At 50.2% G+C, this 21,832-nt stretch overlaps 9 protein-coding genes across 9 annotated transcripts; 3 read left to right on the forward strand and 6 right to left on the reverse strand.

Moving 5' to 3' along the window:
- Positions 1-512: 512 nt before the first annotated feature.
- J4E88_005677 (uncharacterized protein) lies at positions 513-1,334 on the forward strand (the record flags this gene model as incomplete). Its single annotated transcript, XM_049399311.1, has 3 exons — positions 513-611; positions 802-984; positions 1,038-1,334. The coding sequence occupies 3 exons, from the start codon at positions 513-515 to the stop codon at positions 1,332-1,334; spliced, it is 579 nt and encodes a 192-aa protein (XP_049255102.1).
- Positions 1,335-1,404: 70 nt separating this feature from the next.
- Positions 1,405-2,211, reverse strand: J4E88_005678 (uncharacterized protein; the record flags this gene model as incomplete). The annotated part of the gene is made up of 1 exon (XM_049399312.1): positions 1,405-2,211. One exon carries the CDS (start codon positions 2,209-2,211, stop codon positions 1,405-1,407), a length of 807 nt encoding a protein of 268 aa, XP_049255103.1.
- Positions 2,212-4,359: 2,148 nt separating this feature from the next.
- On the reverse strand, positions 4,360-6,621 carry J4E88_005679 (uncharacterized protein; the record flags this gene model as incomplete). Its single annotated transcript, XM_049399313.1, has 2 exons — positions 4,360-5,410; positions 5,813-6,621. The coding sequence occupies 2 exons, from the start codon at positions 6,619-6,621 to the stop codon at positions 4,360-4,362; spliced, it is 1,860 nt and encodes a 619-aa protein (XP_049255104.1).
- A 402-nt stretch (positions 6,622-7,023) lies between these two features.
- J4E88_005680 (uncharacterized protein) lies at positions 7,024-7,401 on the reverse strand (the record flags this gene model as incomplete). The annotated part of the gene is made up of 2 exons (XM_049399314.1): positions 7,024-7,172; positions 7,224-7,401. 2 exons carry the CDS (start codon positions 7,399-7,401, stop codon positions 7,024-7,026), a joined length of 327 nt encoding a protein of 108 aa, XP_049255105.1.
- Positions 7,402-9,224: 1,823 nt separating this feature from the next.
- J4E88_005681 (uncharacterized protein) lies at positions 9,225-10,267 on the forward strand (the record flags this gene model as incomplete). The annotated part of the gene is made up of 3 exons (XM_049399315.1): positions 9,225-9,230; positions 9,390-9,728; positions 10,133-10,267. 3 exons carry the CDS (start codon positions 9,225-9,227, stop codon positions 10,265-10,267), a joined length of 480 nt encoding a protein of 159 aa, XP_049255106.1.
- A 673-nt stretch (positions 10,268-10,940) lies between these two features.
- J4E88_005682 (uncharacterized protein) lies at positions 10,941-11,760 on the reverse strand (the record flags this gene model as incomplete). The annotated part of the gene is made up of 2 exons (XM_049399316.1): positions 10,941-11,522; positions 11,578-11,760. 2 exons carry the CDS (start codon positions 11,758-11,760, stop codon positions 10,941-10,943), a joined length of 765 nt encoding a protein of 254 aa, XP_049255107.1.
- A 4,761-nt stretch (positions 11,761-16,521) lies between these two features.
- On the reverse strand, positions 16,522-18,223 carry J4E88_005683 (uncharacterized protein; the record flags this gene model as incomplete). Its single annotated transcript, XM_049399317.1, has 2 exons — positions 16,522-17,781; positions 17,846-18,223. The coding sequence occupies 2 exons, from the start codon at positions 18,221-18,223 to the stop codon at positions 16,522-16,524; spliced, it is 1,638 nt and encodes a 545-aa protein (XP_049255108.1).
- Positions 18,224-19,382: 1,159 nt separating this feature from the next.
- On the forward strand, positions 19,383-20,471 carry J4E88_005684 (uncharacterized protein; the record flags this gene model as incomplete). The annotated part of the gene is made up of 1 exon (XM_049399318.1): positions 19,383-20,471. One exon carries the CDS (start codon positions 19,383-19,385, stop codon positions 20,469-20,471), a length of 1,089 nt encoding a protein of 362 aa, XP_049255109.1.
- A 386-nt stretch (positions 20,472-20,857) lies between these two features.
- Positions 20,858-21,736, reverse strand: RPS5 (ribosomal protein S5; the record flags this gene model as incomplete). The annotated part of the gene is made up of 4 exons (XM_049399319.1): positions 20,858-21,175; positions 21,254-21,437; positions 21,544-21,584; positions 21,653-21,736. The coding sequence occupies 4 exons, from the start codon at positions 21,734-21,736 to the stop codon at positions 20,858-20,860; spliced, it is 627 nt and encodes a 208-aa protein (XP_049255110.1).
- Positions 21,737-21,832: the final 96 nt, after the last annotated feature.

The following is a 21,832-nucleotide window of genomic DNA, read 5'->3' on the forward strand; positions in this document are numbered from 1 at the left end:
CGACCCCCCCCCCCCCCCCCCCCCCCCCCCCCCCCCCCCCCCCCCCGCCGACTTAGGTTAGATAGAATGGAAGCCAATGAAAATACAAGTGTGAGCACATTTTGAGGTGAACCTTCACGGGCCAAAAAGCCCGGATGTGTTGAGAACACAACGCGTGAAGCACCAGAGTTTGAAGATGCCCAGGTATAGCGCCCCACGGGCGGCTGGACGTCATTGGGCCGAGGTCCTGGCAGCGCGTCATGCAGGTACCCACAGAGGCGGGGTACGCCTACTCACCCCAAAAGGGTGTCGTATCCCGAAATCCCGAATAGCATACACGTCTTCTGGAACCAAGTAGATCATTAATCATTGCTTACCATATAGACTACGACCTTACAACGTAGGATCTGTTTTGCTCGTTGTTACTTAAACCTCTTTTTTTCCCGCACGAATTTGCCATTACAGCAATACTTCCACGACGGACTTCATCTACACCACACAGAACAACAACATATTACTATCCCACACAAACAATGGCGCCTCCTTCTTTCCGTGACCTTCTCGGCATGCCCGCCTCCACGGCTTCGACGAGCGACTCTGCTCTTCTCATCATTGACGCCCAAAATGAATATGTAAGTAACAACCCATGGCTATCTTGCAATCTGCATGCATTTCCCCTACATCTTGGAAGACAGCTGCTGTCAAGTCCTCCGCAATTTGGCCTTTGTTTTGAACGCAGCGAGCCATTGCTGGACGTTCAATATCCATCTTGCCCACACTCACTCTCTCCCCGCCAGCCGCATCGCTAACTCTACCGACTAGTCATCTGGCGCTCTCACCGTAACAAATGCCGCAGCAAGCGGAAAAGTCATTGCCGACCTTCTCGACAAGTACCGCAAAGCAAACGGCAAGATCATCCACATCCTGCACCAGACACCCGAAGGCGCACCCGTCTTCACGCCTGGCACTGACCTGGCGGAAGAGTTCAAGGAGGTCAAAGCACAGGTATGTTGGCCAATAGAACGTCTCAGGGGAATTCGTCGCTAATTTATGACCAGGACGGAGAAGAGAAGATCTGGAAAAACTACCCGGGATCCTTTGAACAGACGTCTCTGCATGAGACATTAGAGAAGATGGGTGTTAAGAAGCTTGTCCTGACTGGTTACATGGCACATGTCTGCGTGTCCACAGCTGCACGCGAGGCTTTCCAGAAGGGATACGAAGTCGTTCTGGTAGAGGATGCCATCGGCGACCGTGATATACCTGGTGTCAAGGGTGACGAGGTCACCAGGGTGGCGCTGGCAGAGCTGGCGGATGTGTTTGGCACAGTTGTCAAGAGCGCTGATATTAAGTAGACGAGCAAGAGCCATAAATTGAGATGATTACTTCTATACGATGACTGTAATAGAGATGCAATAGCGCATCTCAAGCGCCGACACCCCTCAGTACAGTGACGGTATGCACGTACCTCACCTTCCCACCCTCAACCCTTATCTCGTGACTGTCCGGCCAAACTCCCAAGCTATCGAACTGGCAACTGACCTGCACACTACCGATACTCTCATCGATGACGTATCGCCTCATGCCATTCGCCTTCTGACTCCCTCCGTGCGGCAGACTCGCTCCACAAGGGTTTGTATACATGCTCCCTTCCACCCTCTCACATTGAGTGCCCCATGGTATAGTGTCGGCAGCAGTAGCATTCGTCCACATGTCGAGGTAGGCGTCACCGACAGACTTGAGGAGAGCACGTGTGGGTCGCGAGGCGGTGGGAAGGGAAGACCACGATTCGGCGCGGATGTAGGAAAGGGTCTTCTTCGCGTCGAAGAACAGGTCGCCGGTTGTGGCCGCTACGGTATCGATGGAGCTGATGGACAACGTGTCGTTGTTCAGATGGCGGATCTGGGTGCTAACTACGTAGGGTTTGTTCCCAGAAGCGCTGATCCACATTGTGTAGCTGGCGCATGCTTGGGTGTCGGTGGATGAGCGATTGAGGTCGATGACGAAGGGCGTTGAGAGGAGACCAGTCGCAATGTTGGAAACCTTGTTGTTTTGCAGATATGTGAAGTTCGTGGGCGCGAGGCTGAGACTGCTAGGAGAGCCCGCAACCTGAGCCGCTAGATAGGAGTCTGCGGCTGCAAGAAGACCTTCGCGCGTGCATTCGGCCGATGATTGAGTAGCTGAGAGTACTCCGACTGTAGCCGTCAGCCATAAATGAGACGAGAAATGCATTCTGTCAGATGTGATGAAGGCTACTCGTGAAGTATCGGGGCCTTGACATGACTACATGGGAGAGTTATGTATTATTACCCCTAGAGGACAGGGATTAACTGTGTTTCTAATAGCTTACGTTATTACTATTATTATATAATCTTATATTAAACTTATTAATATTATAACATAATAATATAGCTACTAATATAACATTAGACTACTAAGACTTAATAAACTTCTACTTTTCTCTAACGTAATAGTATAGTAACTTAATACTAACTACTACTTATAACTACTACTACTTACTATTTTTATATATTTTTTCTATTTATTACTATATTTATATAGTATTAACTATATCTAGAAGCTACTATATCTATATTTTATACTTTATAGTAGTATCTTAAAGAAAGTTAATCTAATACTTTTATAGTAACTAGCTTAAATAAAAATATACTTTTATTTATCTTAGTTTATAGAACTACTTATTAAGAAAAAGTAGCTTACTAGTAGTAGCTACTTTTTTTATTAGTTATATAGCTACTATAAAAATAATAATAAAGTATATTATTTATATACTAGAGTTTAAGTTCTTAGTAGTATATAAGCTATAATAGTTAGAGTAAAGAAAATTAATATTTTTTATAAGCTTATACGCTATATTATAGTGCTAGCTAAGTAGCGTAAAAAAGTTAATAAGAGTATTTTTAAACTAAGTATATTCTACTAATACTATAAAACTAAATTTATTACTTATATTAATAGCTACTCTTAATCTCTATATAGTAATAATACTAGTAAGAAGTCTTAGTGTAAGCTACGTATCTCTTAAAGAAGATAATATAGTTATATATTTATTAGTTATATTTAGTTAGTTAGTTATTTAGTAGTAATTATTTAGATTTTAGAGATAATAGTATAAATATATAAGAAGACTTTTTTATGTAGCTCTTAAGTGCCTTACTTATACTTAATACTACTACCTTAAGTTAGTCTTTAAATGCAAAAGCTAGCTAATTATTATATCTTTAATTTAAATTTTTATAGTACTACTATATAACTCTTACTTAATAATCTAAAGTCTACTTAATGTCTTTATAGTTTTATATTACTACTTTAGTTAGTCTTTACTATAAGCTTATATTTAGATAAAGTTTATAAATTATATACTATATTACTAATCTATTAAGTAAAAAGGGTAGAGTATAGCCTTCTATTATATATTATACTACGTTACTACTACTGTGTTGTAGGATCTGCTCTAGCATTAACTCTATTTATCTATCAGGAAATGTATTATTACAGACATCATCGCATTCGCGTAGACTGCCGAAAATCTTAAGGGAGTAATGCCGTTGTGGCGGATAATTGTTGCTTGTCGAGGATGTCAATCTAAACCTATGCCTCTTAGTGGTACGCTCAAAGCGAGTTAATGTGCTTGTATTGTCTTTTATACCTGCCGTGATGATCTGTCCGGCAGCCTGGCAGTTGCCGTCATCGAGTATCCGAGCTGGACAGCGTATTGATAGTCTTGTATTAACCCTCTGAAGAAGATACGATGCAAGGCGTTTTGCCTTGTTCGTAAATGAGTTCTGTTTGATCGCTTCCACGTTTCGCAAGATGTGCGGCTGTGTTCAGTCTTCGTTCAGCCTTCGTTCCAAGGTTATTGAAAGTAGCTCATCTTGGATATTTTTGGGAGAAGCTCCATGTTGTCTGATATGGCGAACGCGAGCGGTAGTGTCGCGATCTTGCCAGGTTCATCGTAGTCTCACTTCTGCACAGGATGCTTCAACAAGACAAGCATCGGCAGGCGCGGCGGGCTTGAAGTCATGCTCGAAATATTCTGTATAAGCCAATGGCGATGATATTGGATGGCTCAGAGTCGCGTGAGTTTCTGAGGTTTACCGACAAGTCCGTACAATTGATGGTGCAACGGGAGGAGAGGCGCGCAGCCCCGCGCGACATGGACGCGTCGCAATCCGCCAAGCCTCCAGGAACACGCTAACGGCGGCCAGTGAGCATCATCATTCGCAAGTCATGCTGGTATCCTTTTACAATTCAGGTATGCGTTCAATGTCCTTATCTTTCTAAATCGATACAAGGATGCTAACTTCATAAAGCACATAGAATTAAGATGACTCGAATGGCCCCACCTACGCAATGCCATCAGCGCGCGTTACCTCTTCCACCGCCCCAGCCAGCGAGAGCCCATATGCCCTTGACCAGCGCATCCTCTCCGTCGTGACCTCGCAGACTCATCCGGTTCTTCTCCAGCTGATGCCTTCGTAACTCGTCGTATACCCCCACCAAAACCTCCTTAAGCTCGTCGCCCGGCTTGCCCTTCCAAGCCGCCCCTCCACCACCAATCTTCGTACAACAGCGCTCAACCACAAGGTTCATGATCTCATGACGCTTGGAGGGATATGGCCTCGATGCAGGAAAGTGTGCGATACCCTGGCTGATGAACATGGTATAAAGGTGCAGCAGCGGGAAGTAAGGCGACTCGATCTGTTGGGAAGCTTCAATGATGTAGCGCCACGATATATCTACTTCGCCGATGGGTAGACAGGCATTTGCGCGCCAGACTAGCCTGTTTGCGCGTGGGTTCGTGGTCAGCCATTTCGGTAGCACAGCACCTGCGCTGGCCATCAAACGTGCAAGCCGAACCAGCGGGATCGCGAGACCAGTCGCTATGTTGGGTCGGCCCAAAGAGTCCCAAGACGCTGCCACAAGATTGTAGCAGTCCAACAGAGAGTCTGGCCGCCGATCGTCGGGCGCATTAGTGCGATGTGCAGTGTTGATAAGGGCCGGGATGATGGTTTGGTCGAGAATGGAGGTTACTGTGAAGGCACCGGTGGGCTCTCGCTGCCAAAGTATCTCCAGACCAGACCATATCTTCATCATGAAAGCATGAAGGCGTTCGGGCGGCTGGTCGCATATTTCTTTCCAGATTGAGGCAGCATCGAAGGTTGCGCGTGGGTTTGGTTTGGGGACCACGACGTAGCGGCAAGTCGGACAAGCATTTGAGTTTCCCTTACCCTCCTTCAGCCACTTCTTGATGCACTCATGACCGAAGATATGCTTGCAAGGCAGCGCCGCAGGCTGATGGGTCGCGCTGAAGTGCTCGGTGCAGATGTTGCAAGTGTCTGCGGGATGCAGTTGCGTGTTGAGGAAGTTGTCCATGCCTGCTTGAACGAGGGCTGCAAGTTGGTAGAGACTGAGTCGAGCAGCTGGCAACTCAGAGCTTGCAGTCGATAGACATGTTCGTGGAAATGCATCAGGTGGGTGAATCTGTTTGCAGTGAACGAGCGATTGTGAAGGAACAAAGGCATGTAAGTTTGCGACTTCACGCCTCTGTCGTGTGAATTTGAGATTGAATACAAGTAGCTAACTCATAAGAAGACACTGGAAACAGCTTCCGACTTCAGAAGAGAACTTTGTCGTGAAGGGAAATCTGGTCGCATGCACTGCGAACCTGGTCGGCCATTCTACCCTCGGTGGCAGGAATAAACGTGAAGAGCCATGTGGGCTTCTTCCATAAACGCCGCAATGTCTCTGGGGCCTCTAAGGAGAATGTGGCGTCAGTCACGGCTTCCATCGCCATGCAGGGTGCTTCCACTCAAGGTTCGCGATCTCGTCATCTGATAATGATGCGAGCTCTGTATGAGCTTCTAGCTGCCTCCTGTCCCTCTTCCTGTTGTCGCGGGTCATCCAGAGCTTAGTGAAAATCGCCACGACGGTCCACGTCACTGCGCAGCCCAAGTTGATACCATTTCCAATGGCATAACGGGGAGAGTCGCCAGGTAGATAAGTCCAACTGGCGATCAGGGCGCCAACGTATCCAAAGAAGACGTTGGTTCCAATGGCAATGCTGCGTGCAGAGTCAGAAAGCACGTTTGCGCTGACTTGTGCGTTCGTCATGGCAGCCAACGAGAAGCATGTTGATGCACAAAGGAAGATAGCCGCATATCGAACACTTGCGTTCATCGTCGCAAGGAACATCGCATACCCAGCAATTACAAACGGTCCCGTGAATGCAATGAGCGTCTGCCGAGAGCTCATTTGCCAGCTTACGGTCGTGATAAGAATAGTGCAGACCACACCAAGAACGTACGGTGGCACAGTCAAGAGCTGCTGTTGGACGACGGTGCGATCTGGGTAAATGGTACGAACGATCGTCGGCAAGAAGAACGAAATGGCTATGACAGTTATGCTGTCAAGCAGGAAGATGAACGATGTCGCAAGCGTGATTGGGTTGGAGAAGCCGCGTCGAAGCTTCAAGGCATCAATCTTGTCGAGCAACTCGGTTTGGTTGAGACGCTCGGATTTGATCCTGCCAACTATCATCCGTATCTCATCTTCGGTCATCCAGCGTGCAGTGTCCGGTCGGTCAGTCAGTGTGAAAAAGGACACCAGAGCAAGGCACATGGTGACGATGCCTTCAATGGCAAAGATCCTGTTAATCGTTAATCAACAACTTGCAGCACACCGGCTGTTTGCTTACATTTGCCAACCATCGAAGAAACCGACGGAGCTCAAGTTCAAGATAGCCGAAGCGATCATGCCACCGAAAGCTCCCGCGAGAGGGGCCATGGACAACCACAGCCCAAGACGAAAGGTCAATTCCGACCTTTTGTACCATCGTGAGAGGTAGTAAACGCATCCAGGCATTACGCCGGCCTCGAAGATCCCAAGCAGGAATCGAACAGCACACGCCTGAGCGCGGGTTCGTACGAAGGCCGTCGCGATAGACATGGCACCGAAGCCAAACGAAGTCATCGGCAGAAACCATCCAGGGCCTACTGCTATATCAGAATTGAACAAAGCGCTCTAGTCATCGTGCGCACCGATCAATTTGCAGCAGAGCGTCGCTGGCATCTCGAAGACTATGTATGACACGTAAAACGCCGATAATACGACGTTGTAGTCATATCCCTCAAGTTTGAGATCCTCCTCCATGCCAGCTATACGGGCGTTGCCTGTTGTGATCAGTCCATGGGCATAAACAAGCCATGCGCAAACGGCCTTACCGATGTTCGTTCGATCGATGAAACACAAGAGATACAGTACAATGACGGTAGGCAGGACGCACAGGTCGACTTTCATCAGTAGCTTCCTTTCTCGACTGCTTGTCACATTGTTCGAATTCGGCTCATCGTGACCTGCGTCGACCTCAAAGGTCATCTCACCGGCGTGCTCCCGGTCCATGATTGCAGATTTGAGAGTAAGTTTCAACGCGAAAAGCGATTGAGAAACGGCGCTGACATGCTTACAAAGGTGGGGTACTAGCTTCCGGATGAATCGATCCTGGCTTGCATGGTATCCATGTCTGACAGCGGGTGGCAGCAACTCCAGCTGCAGTCTGCGGTCGTACGAACCAGATGCTAGCCGCAATCGGACTAGTGTTTGAACAACGAGACATCTACGACTGCGCAGCAAACGTCCATGTCTTTGTCACCAACATTTGCCCGCACTACAGCACTAAATTTGATCCAGAATGTCAAGCCTACAACAATTCACTCCCACAAGCAACAAAAGAAGCTTCGCCACAGGCCCCAGCTCGAGTCGCGCAACTATCGCAATCCAGCCTGGTCGATGGATGTTCACTCGAAAGCGATCCAAATCGTAAAACCCCAAACGCTTTCACACACTGTTCGTGAAAACTCAAAGAAGCCTCCGCGCACCCGTCTAACTGAGCGGGTGTCAGTTTATTTCCTTGACAATTTACTCTAGCCATTAAACCAACTACCCGGCGTCCGAGCTCAACCTCGACCTTAGTTGGACCGACCGAAATCTCACTCCGCTTACGTCATTTCTGGAGTCCTCGGCTGGGCCGCGACCCCGTTCTCAAAATGCCACGCAGGGTGAAAAAATCTCATGTCTTCGCGACAAAGTCTCAGCCGAAGCGGTCAAACACTATTCTGAAGCAGAAGCGACACTTGCCATCCAATACACCGCCTACCCTCGAACCCTCCTTCGATACAGAAGAATCAAAAGAATCGTCTGAAAGCGGAAGATCGTCGACAGCATGCTCTGAAGTCTCAAGTCGTGATGGCCTGTTTCCTGAATCGTCTACGATGGCCACGACCCCTTCGATGAGTTTAGAACTACCGAAAGTCTCTGCAGTATCGAGCATTCAATGTATTGTTTCCAAAAGCGCTCTTTGCAGTACCGCCTGCCCTTCATCCTCTGCTTGCGCGAGCGATATACCCGCAGTTCCGGAACACGAGTCACGTCCACATGAGCCCGAATCTGCTACCTCAGAGATCGAAAACGTTACGGAACACGCCGCAGAGGATTCAGACAAGCGAAAGCTCTCGAAACCCCCAATAGACCGCCTAGGCGACAACAAGCATACCACATTAGAGCCAATGAACCCGTCTTCCATGCGCCGCACGAGAAGCACTTTCAAGTCGCTAGGCCCGAGCATAATATTCAACTCGCTCTTCGGTGGTGGAGACGATCTTGTGTCGACTCCCATCCCATCCTCCCGTCAGCTTCCTACGGCCAGACCTGCAAAATCGGAAGTGGAACAGGTTCCAGCATACGCGACAACTACACACGCTGCGTGGTTCAGTAGCCCAGCCAACAAAGTTGTACGTGGTGTACCGATGGGGATCTCGCGAAGCGTCGCCGAACTGCAGCGTATTGCGCGGCCCACGACTCCTGTGCTGGATCTCGAGACGTCAGTCTCAGCTCTTTCAGCGCATCGGTAATACTCGACTGGCAGCGTCGCACAAACCTTGGTCGCATCTCCTCTAGCACGTCGACCTAGGAAAATCAGCCTACATCAACATGAAAACATGCGAAGTAGCTAACCTAAGGCCAATGTAGGCTTCAGGCCTGTTCAACCATTTTCTCCTATTAGGGTCTAGTTCACTCTGACCAGGGTTAACCTCTACGATTAGTATACACGTAATGGGATTTAGCACATGATGGCACAGATTTTGATTTTTGGTTTTGGTACGATTAAGCATTACGAGTTCTGTGAGTGGCTCGCTTTTAAGGGTCTTCGCCAGAGAATGGGAACCATGGTTGTGCATCTGCGTCGACACATCAGATATTCTTATTGAATAACACGTCTTCGGTCATGCTCTCCTTCCAACAGTCTTGTCTCCAAATACCAAGCCTACTCAAGCAAAATCCCAGAAGTCACGTCTAAATCACAAGCGCATCCAAACCACACCCGCGCCCAGACCCACATACCACCCAACATGTCAGGCATCTTCAGCAAGCTCATGGCCCACTTCTCCCCAACACCAGAGAAGCCAACATTCCGCATCACCGCACTCGTCGCGCCCGCAACCTCGCAACAATACTTCTCCGACTCCAGCTTCTCACACGCCGATCTGATTGGCATCAACGAAACCATCACGTTCGATGTCGACTGCGATGCGATCCCCAAAAGCATTCGCTGCAGCTGTCTAGCCTCTGGACGCGAATGTAAAGCAGAGTATCTGAAGGAGCACTACGTTATTGAGTGGACAGCGGGCAGTATCTTGGAGAATGAAGAGGTGGAGATTGGAGGAGAAACTGTACGCAGGGAGAAAAGGGGACGGCCTAAGATTTGGGAGGGTTGGTGCAAAGATGGTGGAATGGTTTATTTGAGCCCTACGGAAAGGCTGCGGTGTATTGAGGGTTATGACGAGCATGTGAGGGAGGAAAGGGAGAGTGACCGATTGAAGAAGGCGAATTCATTCTAGTTGGGGCAGGCTGGTTGGTTGTTCATGCCAGCACCTTCACATTTTTCTTGTTTGAGAGCCTCCTGCAATCCAGTATCGCCAAATGGTTGTGAATGCGCAAGCGGAATACTCACGGCAGTCTTAGCGCATCCCCAATCACCAATCAAGCATTTCCCGTTGTCTCACACAACGCATTCGTTTGTCGCCCATAGCCCTCTTCACACCGTGCGTCACATGCGAACACTGATACCACCCAGTCTTTGTTCATCAATCACACATATGGACACAGCCACTTCTGCCTTATCGTTCTTCGTATCTGGCCTGCTGATACTGCGCCGCCCCTTCTCGCGCAATTCTTCCAGAATCTTTTGAAAGCTCGCATACTCTTGTAGTCAGGTAAACTACGCCCAAGTCGGAATGTCGGCTTACTTTGATCCTCTAGGCGAGACGGAGCCGAACACCACGAAATACACCTTGACAGTCCTGATTCCACCTAGACCACCGCCGCGCTGGTTGCCCAGCATATTCAGCAACAAACCATCTACAAACACAGATCTTGTGGCTGCCGGGCACAAAATGCCCGCATCGAATACCAATACCAATTTTGATCTTTTCGAACTCAAAGACATCGATGTTCTAGACACCAAGACAGTCATTATACGAAGCGCATGGTTTCCATGCGATATGAGGTGTGCGCATGTTCAAAAAGAGTATGAATGTAAAGAGGGTTGCTACTTTCTCGAGAAGGGTGGGGACGTGGCAAGGTGGCGATGCAAAAGGGAAGACTGTGAGGGACATGTGTACTGTGGGAAAGTCATGACGGATGATGAAGGAAAGAGCTGCTTTGGTAAGAAAGGAGAGAGAATGGTATGCTTGAAGAAGAGACCAGAGACAAATTCTTAGAGGACTTTGGCATGACAACAATACGACAAGTGAATAGACGAATCAAGATGGTATTGTAGACGTAGGTATTGAGTGACGACGCGTAGATGCATAAAGGGTATTCGCTAAGCCAGAACTCGTTCGAAATGCGCAGATGAAAGCGACTATCTCACTACTAAACTTTTACAAGAAGAAAGCGGCAACAGCAGCACCAAGACCAGCCAGAGCTGGGACTTGGACCATGTGGGCAGCACCAGTGGCTACTTCCTCTGGACCGCTGGAGGTGGCAGAAGCTCCAGAGCTAGCAGCAGATTCCGAGCCAGTGCTTGCCGCTGCGTCAGAGTCGGAGCCGGTAGCAGCGGAAGATCCAGAAGCTGCGGATGTGACAGTGGAACGGGACGCTGTTACGGAAGCGCTGCCGGCCGATACTGATGCGGCCGCTGTGGCACTGGGAAGGGAGTCACCGCCCTCGGTGATGACGACGGCGAACAGGTCGAAGTAGCCTTCGGGGAACACTGTACTGAAAGAGAGAGCGGCATCCACGCCGTCCGGGCAGAGGGAGGAAGCGTATTCTGGGTCAGCGCATAGAGAACTCATTTCGGATTCGAGGCCAATGGTAGTTTGGGTGCAGGTTGCCTCCGCTTCGTCGGTGTTCTGACGCGAGCATGCGCCGGAGACGGTCACCGTCACGCCGTAGTGGTCATTGGAGGCGTCATATTCATAGTAGGTGTTGCCTCCGACAGTGATGGTCGAAGGGACATCGGCCTAGTCGCAACAGATCAGTGAATGTTATCGATGATTTCAACTCGTTGTTACACACCAGTGAGTCGTCGAGGGTAATACCCTGCACAGCCACAGACATGATAGTGCGGTCGTTGTCAACGCTGACCACAGAACCCTCGTACGAAATGCCCATATCGCCTAGACCGGGCATCCAGACCTGAGCGGTCGTTTGAGCCGCAGCGTAAGAGGCGAAAAGCGCCACGGAGAGGATCTTAGACATCTTGCGGTGTTGATTGAGACGAGCAATATGGGGTATAGTAATAAGTATTAGATTGGAGTCTTGAAAAAGATTGGCAATGAACGACAGGCAGTAACGAGTGATGCTTGGCGATGAAGAAAAGGTTCGTCGAGTATGGGATATCTAGTCTACTTATTGGGGAGATTCGGAGGCTGATCGCTTAACTGACAGCGCATGATGCGGCACGCCTAACCGGGCGGCGCAGGCCCCCCTAAAGACCACCAAGCCGCCTTTCTAGGCACACCGGCATCTGATATGGTCTAGCTGCGTCTATTCGTGCGACTGTTGCCTAGGAGAAATTGCGCGCCAATCCTCCGCAATTTTCATCGAGTCAAGCCGAGTATGCTGTGGAGTGACGTCGATATTGCTTGGTGATGCGCACGCGAAGCCATGAGTTGGAGCTGCCAAATTCTCGTACTCAGTCAGCAAGATCGTCTACTGTTGAATGCTTGCCGTGTTCAAAGATACTCCGTCTTCACGCGTGTGACCTCGATGCAATTGTGATGATTCGTGTATGAGCTAGGCTTGACAGACGGGAGAGTTTGTGGCTTGCAGCATGGCCCATGCATGTTTCGGTGCGGCGCTCTCTGAGCCAGTCCATGGGTAGCGACCTTACCGGGACCGCAAGCGAGGGCACATATGTATGCCAGCCCTGTGCAGGCTCTAGTTGTTCGGGAAGGCCGCAATTTCGAAAGTGCGCGATTTGGGACAGATTTTGCGAGGTGGAGTTCTGGGATGAAGTAGGAGAGGCGGATGCGTCAAGCGCTGCTGACATAACACAAGCTTAGGATCGTCAGAATGGTGGGCAAGCGTCTCCACGAGCTTTCTGGTCGCGTGTATCGTCACACAACACATCCAACCTCTCGTACGATAACGCGCACTGTGGAACTAAGTGTGCATTACAAATTGTGTAAATTAAGGGAAAGATCAAGGGTATCGCGCTCGCAAAAGCAATACAACGCAGCACAAACGCCAGGCCTGCCACACAGCCGTCTCAGCCATACCCGCCGGGTGTGACAAGATCTTCCAGCCCATCAAAACCCCGAGTCACTACCACCGTCACACGGTATACCACTCTGCCTCCATACGTCCTTTCGATATTACCACCCGGTCGACGCGCATAGGTATTGGGCTCGAGTTCGTTTGGGAGACCGTAGTGTGGCATCGGCCTCGTCCTCCATCAGTCGCGGATCATAGTATTCCCAGCCATCTCAGGCGTCGTTCTGGTAGTATTGAGCTCCACGGCGCATACCACTCGAAAAGTTGTAGTCATCGTCGTCGTCGTCCCTCGCGCGAAGGAGATCCTTGGACCAGCCCTGGAAGGGCTTCTTGAGCATCGACTTCAGAGACGAAGAAGTCGCAATTGCATGATGCATGCTCGGTGAGGATGAGCGTTCAACTGGCGCCGTCACGGAAGAGCTGCGGCTCGATGGCTTGGATGTTTGCGCCACCATGTTGAGGGTATTGGGATTGAGTGTGAGATTGGATATTTGAAGGAGTTGGAGACTTGTAGGTTCGGAACGAGAGAGAGAATGATTGCCAACGTTCGCTTGCTTTGACAGATATGCTCCCCCGAACTGTCGGTCTGGCGCCTCACTATATACTTCTCCTATCGCAAAGTCGAAACGCATCGCTCCCAACAATTGTTCCGCCGAGTCATCACCGAAAAACCTCATACCGAAAGACTGCATACCTTGATAAGAAGGACCCACTGGAGTCTTGCATTTTCAAGACTGTAATTACGATCATTCGTCAAGAAGCTTGTTTTCATGATCTAGCCTGAGTAAAGCATTGCACATGTGGCGAATCGGGTACAACTCGGACTTTCGGAGGCGGTCGGCGGCTGAAATCGGGACACTTCGGAATGCACGAGACATAAGAAACCGCCAAGCAACCGGACGATCACAAGCTTGTCAAGACAACATGACCAGGTGGGAATGGCAGAAAGATATTTTCTAGTCTTGGAAGTTTTGCCTTCTTGTACCAGAATCCAAGACAGGACTGCGACAAAGACCTATGGTCAGAAAACTGTCTGGCGACGACCCGCGACCACTTGAACAGGCACGTTCAGCGCAGGGTCGCAATAGCTGCCAGCGCTGCTGATATTGACAAAGCCATTAGATAGTGGACTTTAATTTGCTGCGCATGCGCGGTGTTGTCCGCAATAACGCTCCGCATCGCAAACCGGTCATTCGGTCTCATCCCTTCCTGCGCTGAATCTATTCAGAGCTGTCCTGGCTTCGTTTATTTGAATCATGTCTGCCTCGTTTTGTTCTCTAAGAATTGCCAACATCTCAAATAGTTCGTTGATTTGTCCAGCGAGTGATTCTGATTCTTCCAATAACATCTCCCTCCATGGACCGGGACTAGAAACGATGAGCGTGGTGCGACACATCGGGCAGGTTGCATTTGCGTTTCTGCGCAGCTTTGCGTGCATCCAGGCGTATAAGCAGAGCTTGTGGAAAATGTGAGGCAAGGGACAGGTCTTCGTCTGGACTACACCAGTGCGCGTGATGGAGGATGCGTGCTCGATGGGTTCCGATGGATCAGCCATATGATCAGCCCTGCAAATATCGCATACATCGTTATTCTCAACGTAGTGGTCATCCTGGAGGTTGTCTACACTCTCATCGAAGAAAGCGCTAAGGCGCGCATCGATGGCAATGTCGTTGGACATACTGCTCAGCCTCAAGGTTGAGGTGAGCGAAGGGGGTGGTGTATGAGGAATCTGAGTTGAGGGTAAAGCTTTAGTGATCGTGGCTAGTGGTTGAGTAGAAAGAAGGTCCATAAACAGGTGCCAAGTTTGGGTTAGCAGATGTATCGTGAGAAGCACGGCTACCACGGTTTCCTTCTTCCCCCAATTCACTTGCGCCGGACCTTCCAAGCATAAGTCACACACAAGAAAGGCCATGAGTACCGGGTTTCTAATCGCAGCAACTCAAGAAACCAAATAGAAGAATCTGGTTGATCACAAGAGCAAGGTCACATATAATAGATGTACAGTTTAGGCGCTGGCCTCGGCTCCTATCGTATTTAAACAGAGGCTGTAGTGTTACTAGTTCACTAGCACAACTCGATCACTTTCGAGTACCTAGATAAGCCCTGTTCGCGTTTCGGCCACTGACAAGGTTGATGGAACTAGCTCGGCTCTCTTTCTTTCCCGTTCCTTCGAACGTTGCACATTGAAAGGCACGCTTTTCAAGCCGCGATTGCGTGGCTTCCAAACGTGTTTTCCCGTCCAATTGCCGCTGCGCTTCTTCCTATTGACATTTCTGGCCAGATCGACCCTGTGTTAGCTTCCGTCTACGCAACATCTCTTTAAGTGCACCTTATACAGGGACAAAGCTAAACAGGTCTAGAGCCTACATTAACGATAGATTATCTATTTTGTATGCTTCTATGCTAATGTAGGCTGCAGGTATGTTTAGCTTTTTTCTTAGTCAACGTGAGTGTGATGACTGCGATCTCGCTTATTTGAGTAGTACCTTGTGCGTGGGGAATAGTGATGTATTGCGGGAGTCGTAAGTGGCTTGTCGCTCTGAGTTATGGCAGTACTAGTGGATAAAATAGATGGCAACCAAAATACGGAATCGCACACGCCATCAAGGGCCCTTCTATGGCACGAGTCTAGAAAAACGTATAGCCGCCAAACCTTGCTTACTATGTGTGTGAAGTTGGATCTCACGCTCGGTCATTAGTCGTGAACTTCTAGTATTTGGTTGCGCACTACTATCTTCTCTGGACGGGGATTGATCTTCTGCAACGTACTAGATGTAATAGAGTTAGAAGTAAAGTCAACACTTATAGCTACCTCGGTTCTTGATGACTTCGGAAGATGGAGGCACGTGCGCGCAGTGAACCAAAGTTGAGTAGGCGACACTATGGTTATATTTGCTGATACTTTGCTCAAAAGACGAGGTGCTATATTATATATAGCACAAGCCGCATCTGTATACAACACATTTCTTGATAGCGTCGCATCGTCACAATTTTCGCCATCCACCGGCCACCCAATATATTACAATGTCTACTTCTCGAACCGAAACCCACATGTTTGGACGATTTCCATACATCGTCCTCCAAGACAACTACTTCCAAGAACACGAAACCGTATGCATCATCTGCTACAACGACACAACAGCTGATTTCGAGCTACAGGATGCGACCCCGGCGACTCCCGACCCCGAAAACAACATCCGCGCTATATCGCCGACATCAACCATTCAGCTTGGCGTGTGTCAACACGTTTTTCACGAGAGGTGTCTTGTAAAGTGGCTTCAAGATCAAACGAGTCGTTTTCTCCATGGCAACTGTCCCATGTGTCGCAGGATGCTCATCTTCAATCCGACTTTGCGACCACAAACTGCTGACCGACTACCGCGCATCGGAAGCGTCGAAAGCGTCCGAATAATGGTGGGAAATAGAGCAAGGTTCATCGCGGGTATTCAAGCTCGGATACAAAGAGAGGAGGGTATGAACGAATTACAGTAAATACATTCTGATAAGATGGTGATCGATATCTGTTTCCTAGTGTATGTACCGGATCTGTTGCGAAGTCTTCCAACCGAAAGAATGGATGTCATGGGTAATTGAATAGATGACCTGTAATCAGTGAACATCGTTCCTATGTAACCATTGGTGCGATTCGGCAATGTAACAAACACAGACTGAATTACAACATTGCGAAGTTTTGAGCTTCAAAGCGATAGTGAGGCATTCACTACTGAGTGCTACCACTCTCACTCATACATCTCCTCGATATGTCTTGTACGTCTCCTTAAACGTCCCATGGAACCCAAAGCTCATCGGCCCCGCCATCTCAGCTCTTCCCATCTCCGTCAAGTCCTTCGCATTGAGCACGAGCAGGTAGCTCTTCTCCGCATATCCGTCCAAGACCACACTCAACAACACGCCATCATCTTCCTCCACACCTTCGGGGGTAGCGATGAAGATCGCTTCGCCAGGTGTGTGGCCGTCCACTTCCCAGTAGATGGCTTCCTGAGTCTTGTTGTCGAACTTGACGAGGCCGTCGAAGAACGAAGATCTGAGACGGTCGGCACATCCATACGTGTAGCGATGGCGCTTCGTCAGGTATGCCGGATTGAGCGTGGGCAACTCCATCGACTTGAACTTGTCGGCCTGGAAGAGAAGCTCAGCGGGCATCGCGGTAGGAACACCAGCGTTGACGCTTGGAAGGCGGAACTGCGCCTGCATCGGAAGACACGGCCTGCGCTTCTCACCCTCATAGTCAGGCGTGTCGATGGAAGAGATGATGTTGTCGTAGTAGAAGCGCTTGACGATGTCCAAGTTCTCGAACATGCTGAGCTCGGTGATGATGTCGGTCTTGCTTGGGTCAGAAGCCGATGGCTCTTCCCAGGCGTTGATGCTGTGGAAGCAGAAGAAAGGCTTGCTTTCGTACGTTGCTACAAGCCCCTTGCCTTCGCGGCGGTCGACAACGTACCATGTTGCTTTGGAGTTTGGATCGAAGGGCGCGATAGAGTCGACCACGTTCTTGTGGTACATAAGCGAAACGCCACCCCATGTGATGTGACTGTTCCAGACACAGAGAATGACGTAGTTCTCAGTCAAGAACAGCGAGTGAATGTATGCAGGCGTGCCATGGAAAGTAGCGAGTATATCTGTCTCGCCGGACGCTGCCGAGACACGGAAGATGCGGTAGGTACCCTTGTATCCAAAGTCGAGATTGAAGTTGTACATGTCACCAGTCTGGGGGTCAGACTTGGCGTGAGCGGCAGAGAAAGGCCCTTTCAACTCCGGGTGAAGGAATTCTTGACGTGCATAACCGCGCGGCTCCAACGTCTCTGGGTCGATTTCCTTGATGGCACTAGAATCTGTTCGGGCATGCAGAGTCTCAACGCCACTGGTGTGACCGTTGGTTGTCGGTTTCGCGCCTTTGGTAAGCTTGTCACTTCCAGCCATATTTATGGAGAGCGTAACACCGACATTGCGCTCATTCTGTGATGCCTGGAACATGCTCATGACCTACAGAGGTGGAAGTACAAAGTCAGTGTATGTCTCACGTGCATCTCGTACAGTCAGGACTTACCTTCCAGAAGAAGCTCTCGCATGGATCACGCTTGGCCGCAAACGTGGTACTATCCAATTTTCCGGTCGTACGAACAATCTCAAGGTACTCATCCACTGTGCGTCGCGAACGGTATGTAACCTTCGCCGGGCCGTCCGCGTCGGGAAAGTCAATCTGGAAACGATGGACACATGAGAATCCATCAAACCAATGTCTTGCTGCCCAGATCTTGCCATCGTTTGTCTTCGCCTTGTAGCCGAGTGGACCCGTCCGATACAATACACCTGCAGCATGCCGTGGGATCGTGCCTTTGACGATGAGCTCCACGGGCTCGTGTTCTTCGTAATCCGTGTCGAAGCCCGCCGTGTTGGGCCAGGCATCTGTTGTTGCGACGACCATGTTGACGTTCAGTTGACCAATTATACGGCGCGTAATATGTGGTGACCCCGCAGCAAGGTGCCTCAATATGCCGTAGGCTAGAGATGTGCGTCGCGTGAGGTAGAGATGGGCCAATCGTATAGCTTGGAGAGTGGCAATGGTACGAGTCAGACAAGCGTCGACAGAAGAATATGATGAGTCGGGTGGATTGAAGCCTTGATGAATGAAGCCAAAGCTGCAAGAGTATAGTAATCATTATTCGGACCTGTCCAGAGATATAAAAGCGATTCGGATCCCTGCATCGTACACATGTTGGACGGCCAGACCTGTGGACAATCGGGTCATGCCTTCCGCACGTATCGTCAAGCGGTGGTATCGCAGTCCGTTCCCCATAGCAATGTTACACAGCAGCCGTGCCCTCGGAGGGTCTGAACGATTGGGAAAGCTTATGGCTGGGGTTGAAAACGTCGATTGGTTACCCTCTCTGGACAATGTGGAGAGGAGGGCGAATAAGGCTCCGAGGTTTTTGCTATCGGCCGTAAGGCGCACCCTCCAAGAAAAGGTTAGATATTATTGGAGACGCACCCTGCATCCAATATCCAGGTCTTGACTGACTCCATCACTCATGAAACTATTATCTGCTGTATTATCCCTCTCTTATCTTGGTGCTTTCCAAACCAATGCGAGGTTTGATGGATTCATGTTCAGGCCTCCGGTTAGTGGTATGGTCAGAGCGACTATGCTGTACCAAAAGGGCAGAAAATACGATGAACGCGCGCAGTCAAAGTGTCATTGCGCAGACGTCTGTAAGACTCGTGCCGTGCTGACGACAGGAGCACTTCGTTGCATGTGAATGATCCATGGATCGCTCAAGATGTACGCTAACACCAACGCGGCACTAGCGCTCAGCCCTACGGCGGGCTTTCAAGTTGCATCATCAACTTGACTTAACATTGTCTTTCACCCGAAGCACATCTCTAGCGCCACGACGACTACTGTTATCGCACAAGCATCGACTCCTCATTATACCGCAGATATTACTTCCCAATTACATGGACCGCTAGCGGCTTCCAATCGCTACCAGCCGGTCTTCGCGCGAAAACCCCACTTCGATTTATCGACTCGCACCCTCCGTCAACGTGTAAACCTGAGCATCGACTATACGATCACGAACGTTACGATGGGGGCCATACTATCTCTTCCGTTCACGATCCTGAATCTTCTGCTGCCATTTACGCGATCTGGCACACCTCTGTCGCAAGATCTTCTGCACACAGCTGTACTTTGCGGAACATTATATTTCGCTCCACAAATCGGCGAATGGTATAATGCGCAACGGCAAGCAGCAGAGGCGGGCGATGCTCAAAGAGAGAATAACGAAGGCATAAATCGCCCGGTTGAACAAGGAATCGGGAACCCAGCAGGCGGACAGAGAGATGAGCGTGAACAAGCACCACTAGACGAGCGGTTGGTCCTCCAAGACGATGGCGTAGAAGCCGCACGACCGCCACGGGCACCTACACCACCACAGCACCAAGACCAGCTCCAAGCCCTGTTCGGAGACGTCCCTCAGCCACAACATCGCCAGCCAAATACTCAAGCACAAGAAGCCCAGCTACCCGACGATGCCTTCGCACCCGGCCCCGCAAACCCCCCACCACAAAACGCGAACCGTCCCCCACCAACCCAACGCGTCGTCGGCACCAAGAAAGCCAAATCGCTCGCTCGAAAAGACCAACAACGCGCATACAACGAATGGCTACGCTCAGAAGCCGAGATGCGGCGTCTTCAAGAAGCCGAGGGCCGTGAAGAGCGCGAGGCAACTGCGGCAGCGGAGAAAGCTCGGCGAGCGGCTGTCGAAGAGGAGATTCGCGAGCGCGCAAGACAGGAGCGAGAGGAGAGGAAGGCAGAGGAGAAAAAGGAGGCCGAGATGGAAGCCGCACGACGGGAGAGGTGTGTCGCCTTTGTAAGGAATACAATGAAGGAGAGGGGTGCCGTGGATTTGGTCGACGCAGCGTACGCGGAGGGTAAAGATAGGGTTTGGGTCGAGAGATTGATCCGCGCAAGTGGGCTTATGCAGCAACTACAAAATGAGGGGGGTCACATCATGATCACAGGACACGACTGGCTTGTAAGGATCGATGAGGAGGTCATGGCCAAAGCTTATGCTGAAGCTGAGCAGCTGGGAGAGAAGAACAGTGGTAAAGTCGGCTTCGAAGAGTTTGGAGCCATATTAGAGAGGGCTGTGTTAGGGCGGGCGGCAGCATAGACATGTACATAAAAAGTGCAGAGATGAGATACCCATAGATGAATTTGGATGTACTGGAGTTCATCGAAGATCTACACGACTTCCGCCATTGTGTTATACATGAAGTGGCATTTCACAGCTACACGATGCCTTCCAACAGCGGGTCCGGCCTCCTCTCGCCTGTCGGTGGCCGTCAACATCACCTCGCACGCAGCAACTGCTCATCTGAACGTGGTATCGTATTGTCCATTTTTGTCATGCAACCATGAAAGAGGTCTTAATCGCCTAGGAAAGCCATGCCATGCATAAGATCCCTCATTCTGTCCGATCAAAAAACGACCAGAACAGCCATTCGAAAGAACTCCTCCCAGAGACACCATGCACACCCATACACAGAACGCACGCCTTTATCGGTTGGACTTGGCGACACGCTCGAGCTCATCCTTCTTCTTGATGGCGTACGAGTTGCTGCTACCCTTGGCAGCGTTGATCAGCTCTTCAGCAAGGCACTCGGCAATGCTCTTGACGTTGCGGAAAGAGGCCTCACGGGCACCGATGGTGAGAAGGGAGATACCCTGGTTGACACGGCGGAGGGGAGAGACATCGACGGCCTGGCGACGGACGGTACCGGCGGAACCGATACGGGTGGAGTCTTCACGGGGACCGCAGTTGACGATGGCATCGACGGCGACCTGGATGGGGTTCTGGTCGGTCATGATGTGGATCTGCAATTGTCAGCCGTCTCCCGACGCGCATTTTATGCCATCTTCGCGATTCCGAAACCTGGCAGATTGTAGACGTACAATCTCGAAAGCGTGAGCGACGATGCGCACAGCCATGAGCTTCTTTCCGTTGTTACGGCCGTTCATCATGAGCGAGTTGGTGAGACGCTCAATGATGGGGCACTGGGCCTTCCTGAACCGCTTGACGGCATATCGGCCGGCGGAGTGTGAGATGTAGACAGGCGAGCGGATCTGGATGTAGTCGCTGCGGCTTCAGTTAGCCGAAGGTCTCGCAGCGTAATACAAAGTATCCAATGCCACCATTGTCCTTTTATACGGGTGTGCGGCGCGATATCGTGGGGGAAACGTACGTCAATGAGATGTCGCGGACCTCGACCTCCTCGTAGGACCACTGCGAAAAGTCAGTATTGTGCGCGTGAGCGGAAGTTGTAATAAGCCTGCCTTGTTGAACAGCTTTACGCTGCCCTGCTCGTCGGTGACATCCTTGGGGAGGATGGCAATGCCGGTGGGGTTCTCGACCTCGATTTCTCCGTTGTCAGACATGGTGGCGGTTGTCGGTGTGGAAGGGAGAAAGAGGGTTGGGCGTCGAAGTTCGTAGTCGCTGTCGCAAGAGATAATCCAGGTGTTCGAGTGCGATCA

Source organism: Alternaria novae-zelandiae (genome assembly GCF_023758075.1).
Source record: "Alternaria novae-zelandiae strain BMP 2774 chromosome Unknown scaffold_10, whole genome shotgun sequence".
In the NCBI taxonomy this organism is placed as follows: Eukaryota; Fungi; Ascomycota; class Dothideomycetes; order Pleosporales; family Pleosporaceae; genus Alternaria; species Alternaria novae-zelandiae.